Source organism: Mya arenaria, chromosome 12 (assembly GCF_026914265.1).
Source record: "Mya arenaria isolate MELC-2E11 chromosome 12, ASM2691426v1".
Classification (NCBI taxonomy): domain Eukaryota; kingdom Metazoa; phylum Mollusca; class Bivalvia; order Myida; family Myidae; genus Mya; species Mya arenaria.
In genome coordinates, this window is record NC_069133.1 from 20,958,757 (window position 1) to 20,977,390 (window position 18,634).

At 35.9% G+C, this 18,634-nt stretch overlaps 1 protein-coding gene across 5 annotated transcripts in view; it reads right to left on the bottom strand.

Moving 5' to 3' along the window:
• Nucleotides 1–1,939: 1,939 nt before the first annotated feature.
• LOC128211313 (uncharacterized) overlaps nt 1,940–18,634 on the bottom strand; it is a 55,801-nt gene continuing 39,106 nt past the window's right edge. For 4 of the 5 annotated variants that reach the window (XM_052915969.1, XM_052915970.1, XM_052915968.1 and 1 more), the window contains 3 exons: nt 14,724–14,907; nt 13,931–14,096; nt 1,940–7,717 (listed from right to left, as the gene is read on the bottom strand). In XM_052915969.1, the coding sequence (XP_052771929.1) occupies nt 6,552–7,717; nt 13,931–14,096; nt 14,724–14,907 (1,516 nt within the window). In that variant the 3' untranslated portion in view covers nt 1,940–6,551. The remainder of the gene's footprint in view (nt 7,718–13,930; nt 14,097–14,723; nt 14,908–18,634) is intronic. The other variant, XM_052915971.1, reaches the window with a different exon arrangement.

Consider the following 18,634-nt stretch of genomic DNA (forward strand, 5'->3'; position numbering starts at 1 on the left):
TAAGCAGATTAGTTGCATGAACTATTTTAATATGTGCCAAGTAAAGGTAATCAGAGGGTAAAAAATATTTGCTTTCAAAACTGTACTCATCGTCAAAATTTCATTTCTGTAGCTTTAAAAATAAAAAGTTGGTCAAAGGTTCAAGTCAAGGACATCCGAGGACAACATTAATGCTTGTTTGCAAAACTGTTCACATGGTCAAAATTTCATTTGCCGCACTTGCGGGACAATCTCCATGGGGGGGGGGAGTAATGACCCCAGGGGCATAATTTGAACAAACCTTCACAAGCAATTGTGACTTTACATGTAAACTTGGCTAAAAATAGACTTTGCTCACGTAGACTTGGCTAAAAATAGACTTAGCTTAAAATAGCATTTTTTATACTTTCAAGACCCATAATCCAGGCATGCATGGGCAGATCTGGCTGGTTTTCAAAAGGAACCGAGTTCTAATGGATATCTAAATACTGTACAAGTTTCATCGAGATACAATCAAAACTGAAGACTGTATCATGTTCACAAGCTAGTGTTTACACAATAGCATTTTTTTATACTATCAAGGGCCATAATCTAGGCATGCATGGGCGGATCTGGCTGGTTTTCGAAAGGAACCGAGCTCTTATGGATATCTAAATACTGTACAAGTTTCATCGAGATACAATCAAAAATGAAGACTGTATCGTGTTCACAACCAATTGTTTACACAATAGCATTTTTTTATACTATCAAGGGCCATAATCTAGGCATGCATGGGCAGATCTGGCTGGTTTTCGAAAGGAACCGAGCTCTAATGGATATCTAAATACTGTACAAGTTTCATCAAGATACAATCAAAACTGAAGACTGTATCGTGTTCACAAGCAATTGTTTACAGACACACAAACACACGGACGCACAGATGCACATACTACATACACATTACCATCGCATAAGCTCTTCTGGCCTTTGGCCAGTAGAGCTAAAAACCAAGGCCACAGTACAACTATGACAACACTTAGCCTTAAAGGCTATAGCACAGCATTAAGGACACCAAGGCTATAACTTGGCAATGACGACACCAAGCCACAGCACGGTTCTTGAGTTTAGTTCGTGCAGACCAAATTTTCACAAGATTGTTGACCGTGACCATGACCTACTGATCCCAAAATCAATAGGATTTTGTGTTATGTGTGGACAATGTTTTCATAAAACTGTTATCCCTGACCTTGAAATTTGACCTTGGATCATGAAATCAATAGATGTTGTCTATTATCAATAGCAACCTATCACTGAAGTTTCATGGTCCTAAGTCATTCTTGAGAAATTGAGCAGACAAAGGCTGCTGACATTAACCTACTTAGATGCCATCTCCTGCTCAAGTGCAACCTACCCCTGAAGTTTCATGGTAATTGGTCAATTTCTCAAATCTTTCTTAAGTGAATATGCAGACAAAGTTTTCATATGGCAGTTAGATGTGACCTTGATCTACTGACCCCAAAACAAAAAGGGTCTTCTACTGGTCAAATGCAACCTTCCATTGAAAATTGATGGTCCTAGGTAAAGTGTAATCTTGAGTTATGGTGCGGAAAAATGAATGTTGACCTTGCCTTTTGACCTACTGAACACAAAAGAGGTCATCTACTGGTCAAGAGCAACCTGCAATTGAAGTTTCATTGTCCTAGGTCAAATAGTACACTAGTAATTGTGCAAAGTTTTAATCAAACTTGATTGTGACCTTGACCTTTGACCTACTCACCTAATCGATAGGGGTCATGTACTGGTCAAGGGCAACCTACCACTCAAGTTTCAAGGTCTAAGGTTGTATTTTGTACGTAAGTCTTGGTCTGCCCTCTATTAAACAGGGGCATCAAATTTAATTGTCAAAACAGAAATCTTTATAGACCAATTACACTTCTTTTCTGTCCATCTGGGTTTAAATACATGTAAATAATTGACATGCAACATTTCAAAGTTTATTTCACCATTCATTATGGGATAATATTAATAATATTGTAAATTTATGAGCATTGTATTACATATCATAAGAATTTATAAATCTACAATAAAATGTACTGTATAATTAAAACAACAATCAAAAGACAATAAAACTATATATTAACAATCATATTATATTATATTATATTATTTGTACATGTTTAAACACAAGAGTTGCTGTAGACCGTAGGTCAGATAAAATAAATTAATTGTCTAGCGAAAAATAAATAAAATCAATCAATACTTTCAAAATCGTTTTCATAACAAAAACACAATATCACATACATACACGCCACATTTCTGAGAGGCTTCCCAGGAGATTTTGGTCTGAATTCCAGGGGATTTTGGTATTACACTAGGAGATTTTTACACAGCAAAATCAAGCGCAATATCTACATTTATGTAAGAAAAAAACAGAAACACACTTATGTTACAATAAATTTTTGAAATCATAATATTATGGATGCTTTTCACTGTCAACCTTTAGACAGTTTTTTGCAAAATTATAATATTTTTTTTTTTTTTTTTTTCATTCCATGGGATATAAATCCCCCAGTGGGGGACCAGGTGAAGGGTCGAAATTCTGGGGGATTTTTCCCTCCACAGGGGGATATGGTATGTTTGTAATCAATGTTTGATACCCAAATATTAATTTTGATCTTGTTTAAACCCACCATCACTACGTATAAAGGAGACTGTATGCATTCTGATATTCAAGATGATTTCAATGGCTGTTACATGTATGTTTAACATGACATTGGAAAAAGGTTTTATTGTTTATCTTTTAATAACGGTAAGATTTTATTCATACAGCAGTTAATTATGTGTGTTGTGTATGTTACTTTGCATTGTCAATGTTAAAAAAAGTAAGAAATAAGCCACTTTTCACCAACAAGAGGGCACTTTTTTCGAGACCTAATCCTTATTATTTACTATTATAACTTTTAATGCATTAAACTGTAGGTTAGTAATGTGCTATTTCACTCAGTCAATTTTTTGGGTCATTTATTAGTTTGGCTAAATGAAAATACATGTATCCTTTATTACACCTTTTTCTGCATGATTTCTAGTATAAAAACAATCAGGGTGCATTCTCAATTGGTTATATATCAGCTAAATTTGCTCAATTGATTATAATAATGACCTATGTCAGTGATTTCTAAATATAGATCTGAGACTTGTTTATTTGCAGTGATTCTGGACAATATACAGATCTATATCACGCCTCTAACATAAATGATGCAATGCCATTGGTCCACTGGACTGGTCACGCGCTGACCCCATATTTTTTTCCATATTTGGTCAACAAATTTATATCTTAATAAAAATGGCGTCTATTTACCGATTCTGATGAATAAATGAAACATTTAAACAGGTTGTCAATGTGATATATACATTACCAGGTTAGTAGGTGACCCGATATGGGATATACGGTGCCAGGAAACCATATTCAAATTCGACCTTTGTTCTCACCCGATATGGTTTCCGTTGCCTTGTATATCCCATATCGGGACACCTACAGTAACCCCGTAACTTATAATATCATGCCTCCAACATAAATGAAGCAACGTCATTGGTCCAGGACTGGTCACGTGCTGACCCCATATTTTTTTCCATATTGGGTCACCAAATTTATATCGTACCAAAATGGCGTCTATTTTCTGTTTCCGATGAATATTTCGATGAATAAATAAAATATTTAAACATGTTAACAGGCTGTCGACATGATATATACGTTACGGGGTTAGTAGGTGACCCGATATGAGATATACAGGGCGCAGGAAACCATATTCAAGTTTGAGCTTTTAGTAACAGGTATTAATATCCTTTAATTGTTGTAAATAACATAGTTGCACTTTTAATCATCATATATCATTGCCAATATTGTTCATAATTTTACTTTAAACACCCCAGTACAGTAATAAAGTAAACTAGACTTGACTAGACTAAACTAAAGTTGTTTATGTAATTTAAAACTGAGGTATGCAACTACATGTATGCACATCTGATAATAATATGTTGAACCTAGTCATATGACCTTTGACCTTTAAGTGTGACTTCATCTGAATATGGTGAAAGTTTGTGGCAAGTTTCAAAATCCTTCAAGCAGTTCAAGAGAAATGGAATGGACAGAAACTATAGTCATGTAACCTTTTTCTTTGACCTTAAAACAAACTTTACCATGAATGTGGGAGACATATTTCAATTGTGAAAGGTTAGATCCACTGTGGTTTTGGAGAGAATAATGTTCTAGCATGAAAATTAGCCACATATATATTTTTTTATAGTATTTCATACAGCAAAAAGAAATGGCTCAGTTTGACAATTTTTTGTTGATGATTTGTTGATGATGATGATGATGATGATGATGATGATGATGATGATGATGATGATGATGATGATGATGATGATAAAAAAATGGCAACTTTCTCTCTGCTAGAAGGGTTGTGAATTTGACATTGTTTCAATTTGATTTACTGATTTAAGATAATCTCACACAGATGAAATTTTCTGTATTATATCTTCAATTGTTTCAATATCCATTTCCTCAATTGTATCGACCTTAATCACGAAATAAGGCTATTTGAACTGCAGTTGATGTTTCCAACAGGGACATGTCTTCAAATATTACCCTCAAATCATCGTTGATTTCAATTTCACTGATTTGTTCAATTGTCCTATGTACATCCTTAACAGAAGTTGTTGGTTTGAGGATCTTTTCCAATGGGGAAAGGTGTTCAAGTCCTAAGAATTCTTTTTATAGTTATTGTCCCATTATTTGGAAAAATGGCTGAAGATTCTAGCACATTCGATGTGACGCGAAAATCCTTTGATTATGTTGACACCAGTTTATTATTCGAATGTTTGCATATTTCAATTTTCAGATTTCTGTTTTTGTGTTTTTATGTATAGTGACGTATTATGATTTGGCCGAACTCCATGAATGGAAAATCGAAGTAAAAGAGTTACAAATTCTTCCATTTTTACCTGAAAAACCCAAAATCATAAAAATTAATAATGTGTACTTGCTGGAAAGGATACACTATTAATAAAATGTATGACATAGCCATTATGCAACACTAGCCAGTTTTTATATGCCAAACTAAATAGATAGCGAATTATCGATAGAAATTTACATAAAATATTTGTATATTTCTTATTGACAGCCTATTTAGAAATACAAGTATCAAATCATAAAGGGCATAATTCGGATAAAAATTGAATATACATAGACCTCGATTTTATTTTAGTGTCCTCTAGAAAGTTTGAACGTTTTCATATAAAACACATGGTTTATGACTAGAACGAACATACACAAGATAAAATGATTCTTCATAATATCATTTATGTAATGTTTACATAATGCATACTAGGCTCCCCAGCGTATCATAACCTATATATAGGCTATGATACGCTGGGGTGCCGAGGATGACATAATGTTGTCCAGACTCAACCATTAATTTCTGTTAAAATAAAAAGTCCCTTGTAAATATCATGTTTCAGCCATTGAAATCACCTCGCAATATATCCAAATGCATACAGTCTCCTTAATACACTATGACCATGTCAATTGGTCTTGGACAATGTGTAGATCCGTACTAAGAGTATTTGTTTGAAAGGAAAATTTAAAATATGTGTGACCTTACAAATGCTCATAACCAAGTCTCTTTCTCAGAGAAAAAACAGTCTGTAATTAAAAAGACCTTGACCTTTTATCAATAAACTAACATATAACTAAGAAAAACAGTAATAAGAATGCCCTTGACCCTTATTCAACTAACATCATTTTTGAGTGTACATGACTATCACCTTGAACCAAAATACCATTTCTTTGATCAGGAAGGCATATATAAAGAGCGACCTTGGCCTTGACCTGAACAGAAAGGCATATATAAAGAGTGACCTTGACCTGAACAGGAAAACTTATTTTAAGAGTGACCTTGACCTTGACCTGAGCAGGAAGGCGTATACAAAGAGTGACCTTGACTTGAACAGACAGGCGTATACAAAGAGTGACCTTAACCTGAACAGGAAGACGTATATAAAGAGTGACCTTGACTCTGACTCAATAACTGTTTACCTTGAGAATTGTTCTTTGAAAAACAATTTTTAGATTTAGAATGGGCACTATTTACCCATTCTTTCTTTTGCTCATTTTCCATATTTCACTAACCAATTTAAAAACTTCTTGACTTTTCCCTGACTGTGGGGATCCCTGAGAAAGTATTACATATTTCTGAATCGGTATCACACAGTAGAGACTTGTAAGCAGGGGAATATCTACTCTCAAAATATAATGCAGAAGGAAAAGGTTTTCTTGTGGTCAAGTTAAAATGCTTTTTTAACAAAACTACTTTTATTTCATAACACTTTATAGGAATAAATAAATAATATGTTAGTCAGTGGATCAGTAGAATTATATTACTTCTCATTGATTGCGTAATGATACATTGCACTCAACCTGCGGTCTCGAGCGATATGGACTATACGCAAGCAACTCAAAGTGATAAACACCAAGGATCAACAATCTGACAAATATGATATTGCCTAAAAATTTGAGCAAAGCTAACATATTATCAAGAATCATTTTCTGATGAGAATATTCCGTACACTCTGTGAATAACAAGTGCAGGTGGTTTGTCCCGGACGTCCACATCCTCCTCATCATCCAAGTCTGTACTACAGCTACTTGGTCGAGAGAGTGGTGACAGTAACATGCCTTCCCCAGATATGGCAGGAGACGAGGGATCTACATCTGAACTTGCAATACTGATTGATCGATCATGGTCACTAGTGTCTAAACTATGAACATTTGGTACGGTATCAGTAAGTGATGGTAAACATGTCGCAGGAGAATATGATGATGCAAACATAGCATCAGATTTAACACCATGAGTAGCTGTTTTCATACCTTTTGAAATATCATGGGCCATGTTAGCATATATCACTTTTTCCTGCCACGGTTCTTGATGATTCTGACTTGACACCACATGTTGTAAACACTCTTGTCCCGAAAAACATGTATGTTCACCATTTATTTCCAGTCCTGGCAAGGTAGAGACATTATCATTGAGGTTCTTGGTGGTAGCAAAGGTTCTCTCACAGTTTGATGGTTGCAATACTTGATCCCCCTCATCCTTATTATCACACACTTCCGGAATGATGGATGAAAAACCTTGAGTTTTGTCTGTATCCATAGCAACAGTACAAACTCTGTGTGAATCAGAAGCAACAGTGTGAACCTCGTCTGTATCTCTAGAAACAGTGTGAATGCAATCTATGTCCATAGCAACAGTGTGGGCACCATCTGTATCCATCGCAACAGTGTTAAGCTCATCTGTGTCCGTAGCAACAGTATTTACCCAATTTGTTTTTGTAGCAACAGAGTGAACCCCATTTGTATCCACAGCAACAGTGTAAAGCTCATTTGTATTTGTAGCAACAGCATGAACCTCATCTGTATTCATAGCAACAGGTTGAACAGCACAATCGGTTGACATTGGTGTCAAAGAGAAAAGATCCTGCTCCTCCCCACTCGAGGAAACGTTGACAAGATGGCTGCCACAGTCAGAGAATAAAATGGATGAAGTGTTTGACCCTTCATTGGGAAAATGCGTATCCTGGGCTTGTGGAGAACTGAGCCCACCACTTGGTAAGTGCACCTCTGGGCTCATGGGAATATTTTGGATGTCCAGTTGTTTATGTATAGCAACTTTTTGTTCAGAGATGTTAACATCAACGTCTAAAAAAAACATAATAATAATAGTTCAACACAGATTTTTTAGAACATTTTATTTATATTTAAGTCTTTCATAGAATAAAATATTGTACTGTTTATATATAATTGTCTTATTTAGACTTGAAAATATAACTATTTTAGTAAATTAACACAAAGTTAAATTGTTACTGTAAATATAGTCATCAGATAACAAGAGCTGTCACAGTATGTGACGAATGCCCCCGAATGTGACATTGACCTACGGACAAGGTCAGTATATGAAAAGTTTATCTTGCCTTTACGTGTCAAATACATATGGCAAGTTATTTTAAATGGCCTCTGAACATAAAAAAATACCACCCATACTTGACAACCTACACTGTTATGTCCTTATATTCAGAATTCCCTTGTGAATAAACACTTAGTGTATCTTTCACCTTAGAGGTAGGGACACGGGTCTTGCACACGACACGTTGTCTTCGTATGTGGAACACATGTAGCAAGTGATTTTAAAATCTGTCCATACAAGGGAAAGTTACAGCCCGGACACGACAACCTATACTCTATGTCCTTATATGCAGCACTCCATTGTGAATAAACACTAAGTGTAACCTTGACCTTTAAGGTAGGGACACGGGTCTTGCACGCGACACGTCGTCTTGGTATGTGGAACACATGTGTCAAGTTTTTTTAAATCTGTCCATACAAGGGAAAGTAACAGCCCTGACACGACAACCTATACTCTATGCCCTTATATGCAGCACTCTATTGTGAATAAACACTAAGTGTGACCTTGACCTTTGAGGTAGGGACACGGGTTTTTGCACGCGACACGTCGTCTTGGTATGTGGAACACATGTGGCAAGTTATTTTAAAATCTGTCCATACAAGGGAAAGTAACAGCCCTGACACGACAACCTATACTCTATGCCCTTATATGCAGCACTCCATTGTGAATAAACACTAAGTGTGACCTTGACCTTTGAGGTAGGGACACGGGTCTTGCACGCGACACGTCGTCTTGGTATGTGGAACACATTTGGCAAGTTATTTTAAAATCTGTCCATACAAGGGAAAGTTACAGCCCGGACACGACAACCTGTACTCTATGTCCTTATATGCAGCACTCCATTGTGAATAAACACTATGTGTGACCTTGACCTTTGAGGCAAGGACACGGGTCTTGCACACGACACGTCGTCTTGGTATGTGGAACACATGTGGCAAGTTATTTTAAAATCTGTCCATACAAGAGAAAGTTACAGCCCGGACACGGCAACCTATACTCTATGTCCTTATATGCAGCACTCCATTGTGAATAAACACTAAGTGTGACCTTGACCTTTGAGGTAGGGACACGGGTTTTTGCAGGCGACACGTCGTCTTGGTATGTGGAACACATGTGGCAAGTTATTTTAAAATCTGTCCATACAAGGGAAAGTTACAGCCTGGACACGACAACCTATACTCTATGTCCTTATATGCAGCACTCCATTGTAAATAAACTCTAAGTGTGACCTTGACCTTTGAGGTAGGGACACGGGTTTTTGCACGCGACACGTCTTGGTATGTGGAACACATTTGGCAAGTTATTTTAAAATCTGTCCATACAAGGGAAAGTTACAGCCCGGACACGACAACCTATACTCTATGTCCTTATATGCAGCACTCCATTGTAAATAAACAATAAGTGTGACCTTGACCTTTGAGGTAGGGACACGGGTCTTGCACGCGACACGTCGTCTTGGTATGTGGAACACATGTGGCAAGTTATTTTAAAATCTGTCCATACAAGGGAAAGTTACAGCCCGGACACGACAACCTATACTCTATGTCCTTATATGCAGCACTCCATTGTAAATAAACACTAAGTGTGACCTTGACCTTTGAGGTAGGGATACGGGTCTTGCACGTGACACATCGTCTTGGTATGTGGAACACATGTGGCAAGTTATTTTTAAATCTGTCCATACAAGAGAAAGTTACAGCCCGGACACGACAACCTGTACTCTATGTCCTTATATGCAGCACTCCATTGTGTATAAACACTAAGTGTGACCTTGACCTTTGAGGTAGGGACACGGGTCTCGCACGCGACACGTCGTCTTGGTATGTGGTACACATGTGGCAAGTTATTTTAAAATCTGTCCATACAAGAGAAAGTTACAGCCCTGACACGACAACCTATACTCTATGTCCTTATATGCAGCACTCCATTGTGAATAAACACTAAGTGTGACCTTGACCTTTGAGGTAGGGACACGAGTCTTGCACGCCACACGTCGTCTTGGTATGTGGAACACATGTGGCAAGTTATTTTAAAATCTGTCCATACAAGGGAAAGTTACAGAGCCGGACGGACGGACGGACGGACGGACGGACGGACGGACGGTGCGATTTTAATATGCCCACCTTCGGGGGCATAAAAATTATCAAATAAATTGTATAACAAATTTACATCAAAGCTGGGTGACAAAAGCAAATGGGACATTTTGAAAGTTTGCATTTTAAAATAATCACCAAACATTTTATCTATTCTTTCTTAGCATTTGCGTGTTAGATACGTTAGAATTACTGAATTTACTTTCAAATATGTCCAATCATAATTTAAGGAAAGAGTTTAAAAGGTGCACTCTCACAGATTGACAGTTTTGCAAGTTTTTATAGTTTCAGTATCAGCTGATTTTTAACACGGCATACAACAAAATAAGCGCACCGTCCTTCAGCACTTTCAGTGCTTTGATTATAGTTTCAGTATCAGCTGATTTTGGTATCAATGACTTTAATTCAGTCATATAAGATACTATAACTCCCAATAGAACAAATCACAATTGTTTGAAAAGCTGCCGAAAATTTCATTTTTCTTAGTGTTAGTTATGCCATAAAACATCTGATTTCCAACGTAAATATGAAAAACTGCAATCTGATCTTTTGTCTGTCTGAGCAGTCTTATATCACTGGTTTCCAGACATGTAAGCAATAATTGGCTCATTCTAAGACAAATTTTAATATTTGTTTTGGTCAAGCTTGTAAGCAACATAAGCTACTTACCTCTACAGCAGCTACACCTTTCTTCTTCACACAGCAAAACAAGGACTTGTTAAAGTGTTACACAGATTGCGAAATAATGGGCCAATAGTTGGGAGCTTTGTTTTAGTTAACAACATTTTTAACATCATTGTTTACCTAAAATCTTTACTGTTCTGCAACTTTCAAGGATACCCTTGTTATCTGCAGTGTTTCTAACAAGAATTGAGAAAGGTGCTTAAGATGTACTTTTCATATTTAAATATACCAGTACATAAGTTTTTTCCACCTTAAAGAATTCACAAAGATGTCATTAATCATGTTGTTACCTTTCATAAAATTCTGAACAATCAGCCCATGTGCCAAATTGCAATTGACATGACATTCAAACATATTATGCCTACGGTAATTAAAAAAAAATAAAAAATATATGGTGAATGAAAGTCCACATCAATTTGTGTGTCAAAGGTAATCATGTGACTAATAAATCTATTCATTGTATAAAAGCTGCACTCTCACAGACTACCATTTTGACAACTTTTTTTTTATTTTTTGTCTTGGAAAGAGCAAATTTTTGCGTTAATATCTGCAAACCAATGATATAAAATTGCTGACAAAAGATCAGATCGCAGATTTCCATATTTGCGTTCGAAAATTAATGTTTAATGACTTAAACCATTACTAACGGTTTAAGAAATCATGCATTAAACATCAATTTATGAACTTATATATAAAAATCTGTGATCTTTATTTTGTCAGCAGACTTATATAACTGGTTTCCATGGATTTTTGCAAATATTGGCTCTTTCCCAGACAAAAAAATAAAAAAGTTGTCAAAATGTACAATCTGTGAGAGTGCAGCTTAAACAGTTACGAAAAATTATAATTTAGTAGCTCAGTGTCATGTTAATTGCACACTCATTGAAAAATAAAGCTCAGAGAAGAAAATTAAAGCGCCACAAGACAAAAAACACACTCGTCTGTTTTCTTCCATCAATCAAGGGGCATAACTCAAGAATTATTAAAGCCAGAGTAATAAGCCTTTTACTGAGGAAGACAGATACATGTAAGTCCAAAGCATTTTAATCGGGAAATTTATATTTTTGCCAGTGCTTTTTGCCAGTCTTCCAATAAAGTTAAAAGAATTTTAAAATAAGAATACTTTTAAAAATAATAATACTTTTAAAAAAGAAGAAAATTCACATCTCACTGTTGGTATGAAGTGTGCAGAATTGGAAGATTTCATATTTTATTAATTGTGATTAATTTAGATTTTAAGCTTGCATATTAGTTTTCAGATTTTTTGTCATATTATGTTGATGTGTCATATGTTTTTTACAGTCTGTGGCATTATTACTGTAAATAGAATTTCAATCTCAAACATTTAATCATGCTTTAACTAGTCAGAGTAAGTTAATTATTTGTATAAAAAACCCAAACTTAAACAGCTAACATCTTAAAAGTTTGCAATCAAACAGCTAACATCTTAGAAGTTTGCAAAAAAAAATTGTCATAAGGACCTCCTTGGAAATAAGTTGAATAACTTTAATGGGTTATCCTGTGTTATATATGTCTCACTGAATCAAGTCTTGAGTAACATATGTATGTATCCAAAGCATTTTTATGAGTTCATAATATAGTATATACGGTACATCATCCCTAACTTCTATGTTACAGTCTGTGCAATAACTTTATGTAATATTTGGTTTATCACTATGACATATATATATATGCATGCATAAATCTATCTATCTATCAATCTATCTATACAAACAACACATCACATAGTAAAACTGTTATCGCTCGAGGACACGGGGGCCCGAAATAAAACCTAGAGTGATCCATGTATTGAACAACCCATGTTACCATTTTAGTCTGTTATCATAACAGTGTTATGAAATGTCTTACAATGTATTTTCAAAGTTTGAGGTCGTCATATAGATTGTTTACTTTGGCACTGATCACTCATATGTTCAAAGGCTGTTGTCAACTAAATAAGAAAATCTAAAATAAAAAAAATAAACAGTGAATAAATAGCATAGATGATTTTTACAAAAAAAAAACAACACATTTTCTAACCAAGTAAAAATATGAATATCACAGTACATATTATGAAAAAAGTCAGAATTAAGTTTAACATTTTGTCTGTCTCACAGACCTGTTGTATCATATGTCCAGTAAAGAAAGTGAGAGGGCTTATTAGTGTCTTGTGACCAGAGGACGAGAACATGAAATAACAAATTACTGAACTTGATGGCGCAGTTAAATTATACCATCTATATCATACGGTTAAGCTGATCCCCTCAGTAATGGGACCTTCATTTGATTGCTCAGGTGTTTGTCCATTTGTAACTTGTTTTCTTTCATTTGGGTGTGACAATTTTATAGTAATGGACCCGATCTAGCTATCCCCCTAGTGATAGGACCTTCACTAGATTGCCAAGGTGTTTGACCATTTGTAAGTTTTTCTTTCATTTGGGTGTGACAAATTTATAGTAAATAAATGCACCTGATCTGGTTATCTCCCTACCAATAGGACCTTCACTAGATTGCCCAGGTGTTTGACCATTTGTAAGTTTTTCTTAAAATTGACTGGTGCATAATTGTGTATTTGGGACCAGCAATGGTCTTAAAGTCCTTTATTTCTATAGGTTTTGATCCATCATCAGAATATTTCATGTGAAAATAGAAGGAATTATGGTAAAGACAAAGCATCAACCTAGATCATTCCCCAGTTCTCGAAAAACTGCCCGTTTGAACAATCGCAGTTTTACATTACATTTGTTAGAAAAGAACATTACTAAAATTTTAGTTTCCTGAAATTTGACAGGATTTATTTTCAAACAAGCTCTTTGTTCCTTATTATTAGATAGTAAGACATTGATATCTTTTTGCAGGTTTTTTTAATACTCTTCAACCCATACAAACTGTCATTTACAGAGCTCAAAATTGAAATGTTTCATATCCCTTCTTCATGTGCAGAAAAGTGTTATGCTTGCCAAAAGTTTCTTTCAAGCAAGCCCATGGAACAATCAGAGGTATTGTCCATAAAGACAAAATGTTAAGGTCAACTTGAGACAAGTAAACACACATCAAGCAGAGGCAGGGCAAACTTATAGCCAAGCAGAGATAATATAAAAAGGCTCAAAGCTTCGAAGAATTTCTCCACATAAAACCTTTTCCTTTCGAACCATGATATACCAAACTCACCGCATGCATCATGCAAGGCCCGCAGATGTTCCTCTAGACTCCTGGGCTCCACCAATAGCTGCTCCCCATCAAGTTCAGAGGTCAAGGGAGGTGTAACATGGTCTGGTCGCCCTAGCAACTGTTGCACTTCCTTCAGGGTGACTGGGTAACTTGGGAGGTATGGTAACTAAAAAAAAGGAGTCATAGCTTGTTCTTTCTAACCTAAAGCATTTATTTCATACAAGAGCAGTGGGTTTTTTCGGCCCTTTTGGGGGCTGAATTTCGGCCCCATTCCCACCTGAAAAGTATATATATTTTTCCCTGCCCAAGAAAAAAACACACACCGTTAAATGAAATATTTGTTTATTTAGCATTGAAATTTAGCAATAAAGTGCCATTCATGAATATGTCCATATGTTTGTAGAATAAAAGGTTTGGAAACAAGTTGAACATTACATAAATCATGCTAGTATTATTCCCCTTTTTGCCAAAAAGACGCCTAGCAAAGGGCCACGCCACATGATTCCCTAAAAATTGGAAAAAAACTCTGAGAGGTTCACATGAACTCTACTAAAATGAAAACATTCTGCTTTATATTTTTAATCTAACAACAGATTTTTCAAAGCCCTTTTAATACAACCATTATTACATCAACACATTCAAATTTGCATCAATCCATTTTCATTTGTCAGAAAAATCTAAAGCTCATCACTACCTTCAATTCAGTATTAGCTATGGACATGCTACGCTAAACTGCTAATGTCAATAACATATACATCAGTTTTGTAAGCTTATAATCCTAATAAATGATTACCTTCTGCCTATTTGGACAGAACCTCGTGTCTGGGTTAAAGGTAACTGTCAGGAGGAGTTTGTCTCTTGACAGGGGCTTGTTACTACGAAGATGATCCGAGAATTTCCTGTACAGCGTGGAAAGGTACTTGTTTACAATCAGAGTTATCTCCTCACGAGAGTTGCTTTGATGGAGAACTATACACCTGGAAAGGAAGAAAACAAGGATTTTTACTTAGAATACAACCTACATTGTCAGCCAATGAAATTGCAGATCATTAAGAACTAGTTTTAATCATTAAGAATTTCAACTTCCACAGGTGTTTAAAGGTCCACCTACTGCCACTCGTCTGATACACACTCCCTGTGTCAGATTTTGGGTTGACAATGTGTCAGCCAATGAGGTAGTATTCTTATAAATATACTTATTCACTACGTTCACTCCGCCCTTCCTTTATCATTAAAATGTACTTCATGTCATCTAACTTTTACATAAATGATAAGATATACTCTTACATCAGTCATTTAACATTAAATATATGTATGGTAATCCTGGTTCAGTAACGAGCATCCAGTTTCCAATGTCAGTGACTATGTTCACTCAAAAGTATACTGTTTCTTTAATAATTTTGAGATGTTGAAAACTGATCTCATTATCTATATCAAGCAAGAGTTCTTCTTTCCTGTTCCTTTTAGTCAATAGTTTGTTTGTTTTTTCAAGGGGAATAACTTGATTGTATAAAAAGCCAAATTTATGTATATTTTGTGAGGTACGGATAATATCCCCCCCGGATGATTGCCCCCCCAGACATTAGCCCCTAGGACCATAGCCCTCCCGGAAGATAGCCCCCCCCGTCTTAGTGAAAAAACGGACGATATCCCCCCCAATATTAAAATGCATATTATAACCAGTTTATTTAAGCAAATTTGCAAAACAATGATTTTTATTATAAAATGAAACAACCCAAAGGCATAAATCAATGAAAAAACAAGAGATGTTTGTCAAACATTATGCCCCCTGAGCGCCAAGTTGCCAGAAATATTTGGACAATTGAATGAAATATGCATGGACTGAAATGACAGCTGATTTGTCATTGGATGCATATGAGGCAGGTCATCTACTGGTCATACCTAATCTTCATGTCAAGTTTGATGACCATAGGTCCGGGAATTGTTGAGTTATCACTCGGACAAGCTTTGGTCTTCCAACAGACCGACCGACATGTGCAAAGCAATTATATAACCCCTCTGCTTCGAAGGGGGGCATAATTAAACTAGATGTTCACTGAAAACTGATACTTCAACTCATGCATTTAGTGACATATAAATTTCTACTGTCTACTATATAAGACAAATATCAGAACAATACTCTTACTTTAAAACTTTACTGAAGAAAATATATCCTTGATGATCATCTATCTTAGTTTGAAACAAACATGGCACTTAGTGGATAGAGGAGCTTGAGGCAAATTTTCTCCAAAATTGCATAAGATGCACTTTACTTATGATAACTTAAGAAGGCAAATAAATGCCCAACTAAAATAGTAACATAAAAGAAAATCATTTCTATACAAACATTTATACATCAATCCCAATCATCTGTGCATGCATTAAAAAAATATGGACAATCAGAAAACCTTTTTTCAGCTTACAGTCACACTGACCTTGACCTTTGACCCACTGACCTCAAAATCAATAGGGTTCATCTGCTGGTCATGACCAATAAGCCTACCTAGTATGAGGTCCCTGGGTCAAAGCGTTCTCAAGTTATTGATCGGAAACCGTTTTTCATGTTAAGGTCACACTGACCTTGACCTTTGACCTCAAAATCAATAGGGTTCATCTGCTGGTCATGACCAATACACCTACCAAGTATGAGGTTCCTGGGTCAAAGCGTTCTCAAGTTATTGATCGGAAACCGTTTTTCATGTAAAGGTCACACTGACCTTGACCTTTGACCCACTGACCTCAAAATCAATAGGGTTCATCTGCTGGTCATGACCAATAAGCCTACCTAGTATGAGGTCCCTGGGTCAAAGCGTTCTCAAGTTATTGATCGGAAACCGTTTTTCATGTTAAGGTCACACTGACCTTGACCTTTGACCCACTGACCTCAAAATCAATAGGGTTCATCTGCTGGTCATGACCAATACACCTACCAAGTATGAGGTTCCTGGGTCAAAGCGTTCTCAAGTTATTGATCGGAAACCGTTTTTCATGTAAAGGTCACACTGACCTTGACCTTTGACCCACTGACCTCAAAATCAATAGGGTTCATCTGCTGGTGATGACCAATACACATACCAAGTATGAGGTCCCTCGGTCAAAGCGTTCTCAAGTTATTGATCGGAAACCAAATGGTTTCCGATCAGAACCGACCGACAGACAGACAGACGACCGACCGACCGAGACCGACCCCGACCGACATGTGCAAAACAATATACCCCACTTTTTTCAAAAGGGGGCATAAAAATCATGAATAGTGAAAAATAAACGGAAAAAGCATGTGATTTTACAATGAAACATTTATTATTTTAAAAGTTAATTGTTTTCTCTGTTATTTGTTGACTAAGCACTTATTTAATAATCTTTGATCAGTAAGTTTTCACCTTTAATTATCATTTGCATTGACCTTTAATTATTTTAAAGGGTGATAATCCTTAATGCGATAATGACATTATATGTTTTATTTCTTTTGAAGATGTTTTATATGTAAAGTAATTTATATATATGCAGGGGGGGGGGGGGGGCTATTGTCTGGGGGGGCTATTGTCTGGGAGGGCTATCATCTGGGGGGGATATGGTCCTAGGGGCTAATGTCTGGGGGGGCAATCATCCGGGGGGGATATCATCCTACACTCATATTTTGTCATTAGGAACATTTGCACAAAGTTTCATGTGAAATTCTTGAATGGTATAAAGTTCAGGCCACGTTAAACATATTACATAGGGATGGCAACGAGTACCCGAGTACTCGATCGAACGTCCGAGTACTCGAGTACCAAAACACTACTCGAGTACTCGGATTTTTTTTTTTAAATCTATAAAAATCACCAAATACACGATTTACAGACAAAATATCAGATCTGGTTAGTTGCCAAGAGGACAATTTACGGTCCCTCTAATCCCTGCTGTGTACACAATTGACCTCAATCAATTAGTTGACAGTTGTTGTGATAGTTGCAAACTGTCAACAAAGGACCCCTATTTCAAATTAGCACTGATGTCAATTAGCGAAGTTTTGATAGCGGTACTTTCACCTACACAATTCTATTGTATACCAATTAGAGACCTTTCACCAAACAATGGACGCTAACGAACTAAAGAGTATCGACCGTTACGAGAATTGATTTTTTAATGGGTGTATTTTAACTATTTTTGCAATGATTATCACAATTGATTGGTTGATATTTTAAATCAAGATTAATGAGGTAAACAACAATTACACAGTACGAAAAACTATCATTTAAACAAAAATAATTGTAGAGTAAACAACTAAACAACTGAACTTCGTATTGAATTTCGTTCACTATTTTTATATATGCTATCAATTTTCGTTCATTGTAATTCTGATTGTTGTTCATTTCTGCAGTGCATACTTGTATAAAATAAAATGAATAAGACAAATTAAAAGCCTGAAACAACATTTGTTTTCTGTTTATATCATTTTTTTTGTTAAAATACGTAATGAAAGTTTACTTTAAAGGTGAAAATGACCAATAATACGACCAACGCACAATATACGTCATTAACGATACATGTATACACAATCTTGTCTTTGCGAACACTTTTTCAATTTTTCCGAGTAATCGAGTACCCAAGAACTCGATCAAACAATCGTCCGAGTACTCGAGTATTAATTTTACTACTCGTTGCCATCCCTAATATTACATAACCTTTTCAACCTTTTAAGGGCCATCATTTGCCAAGTAT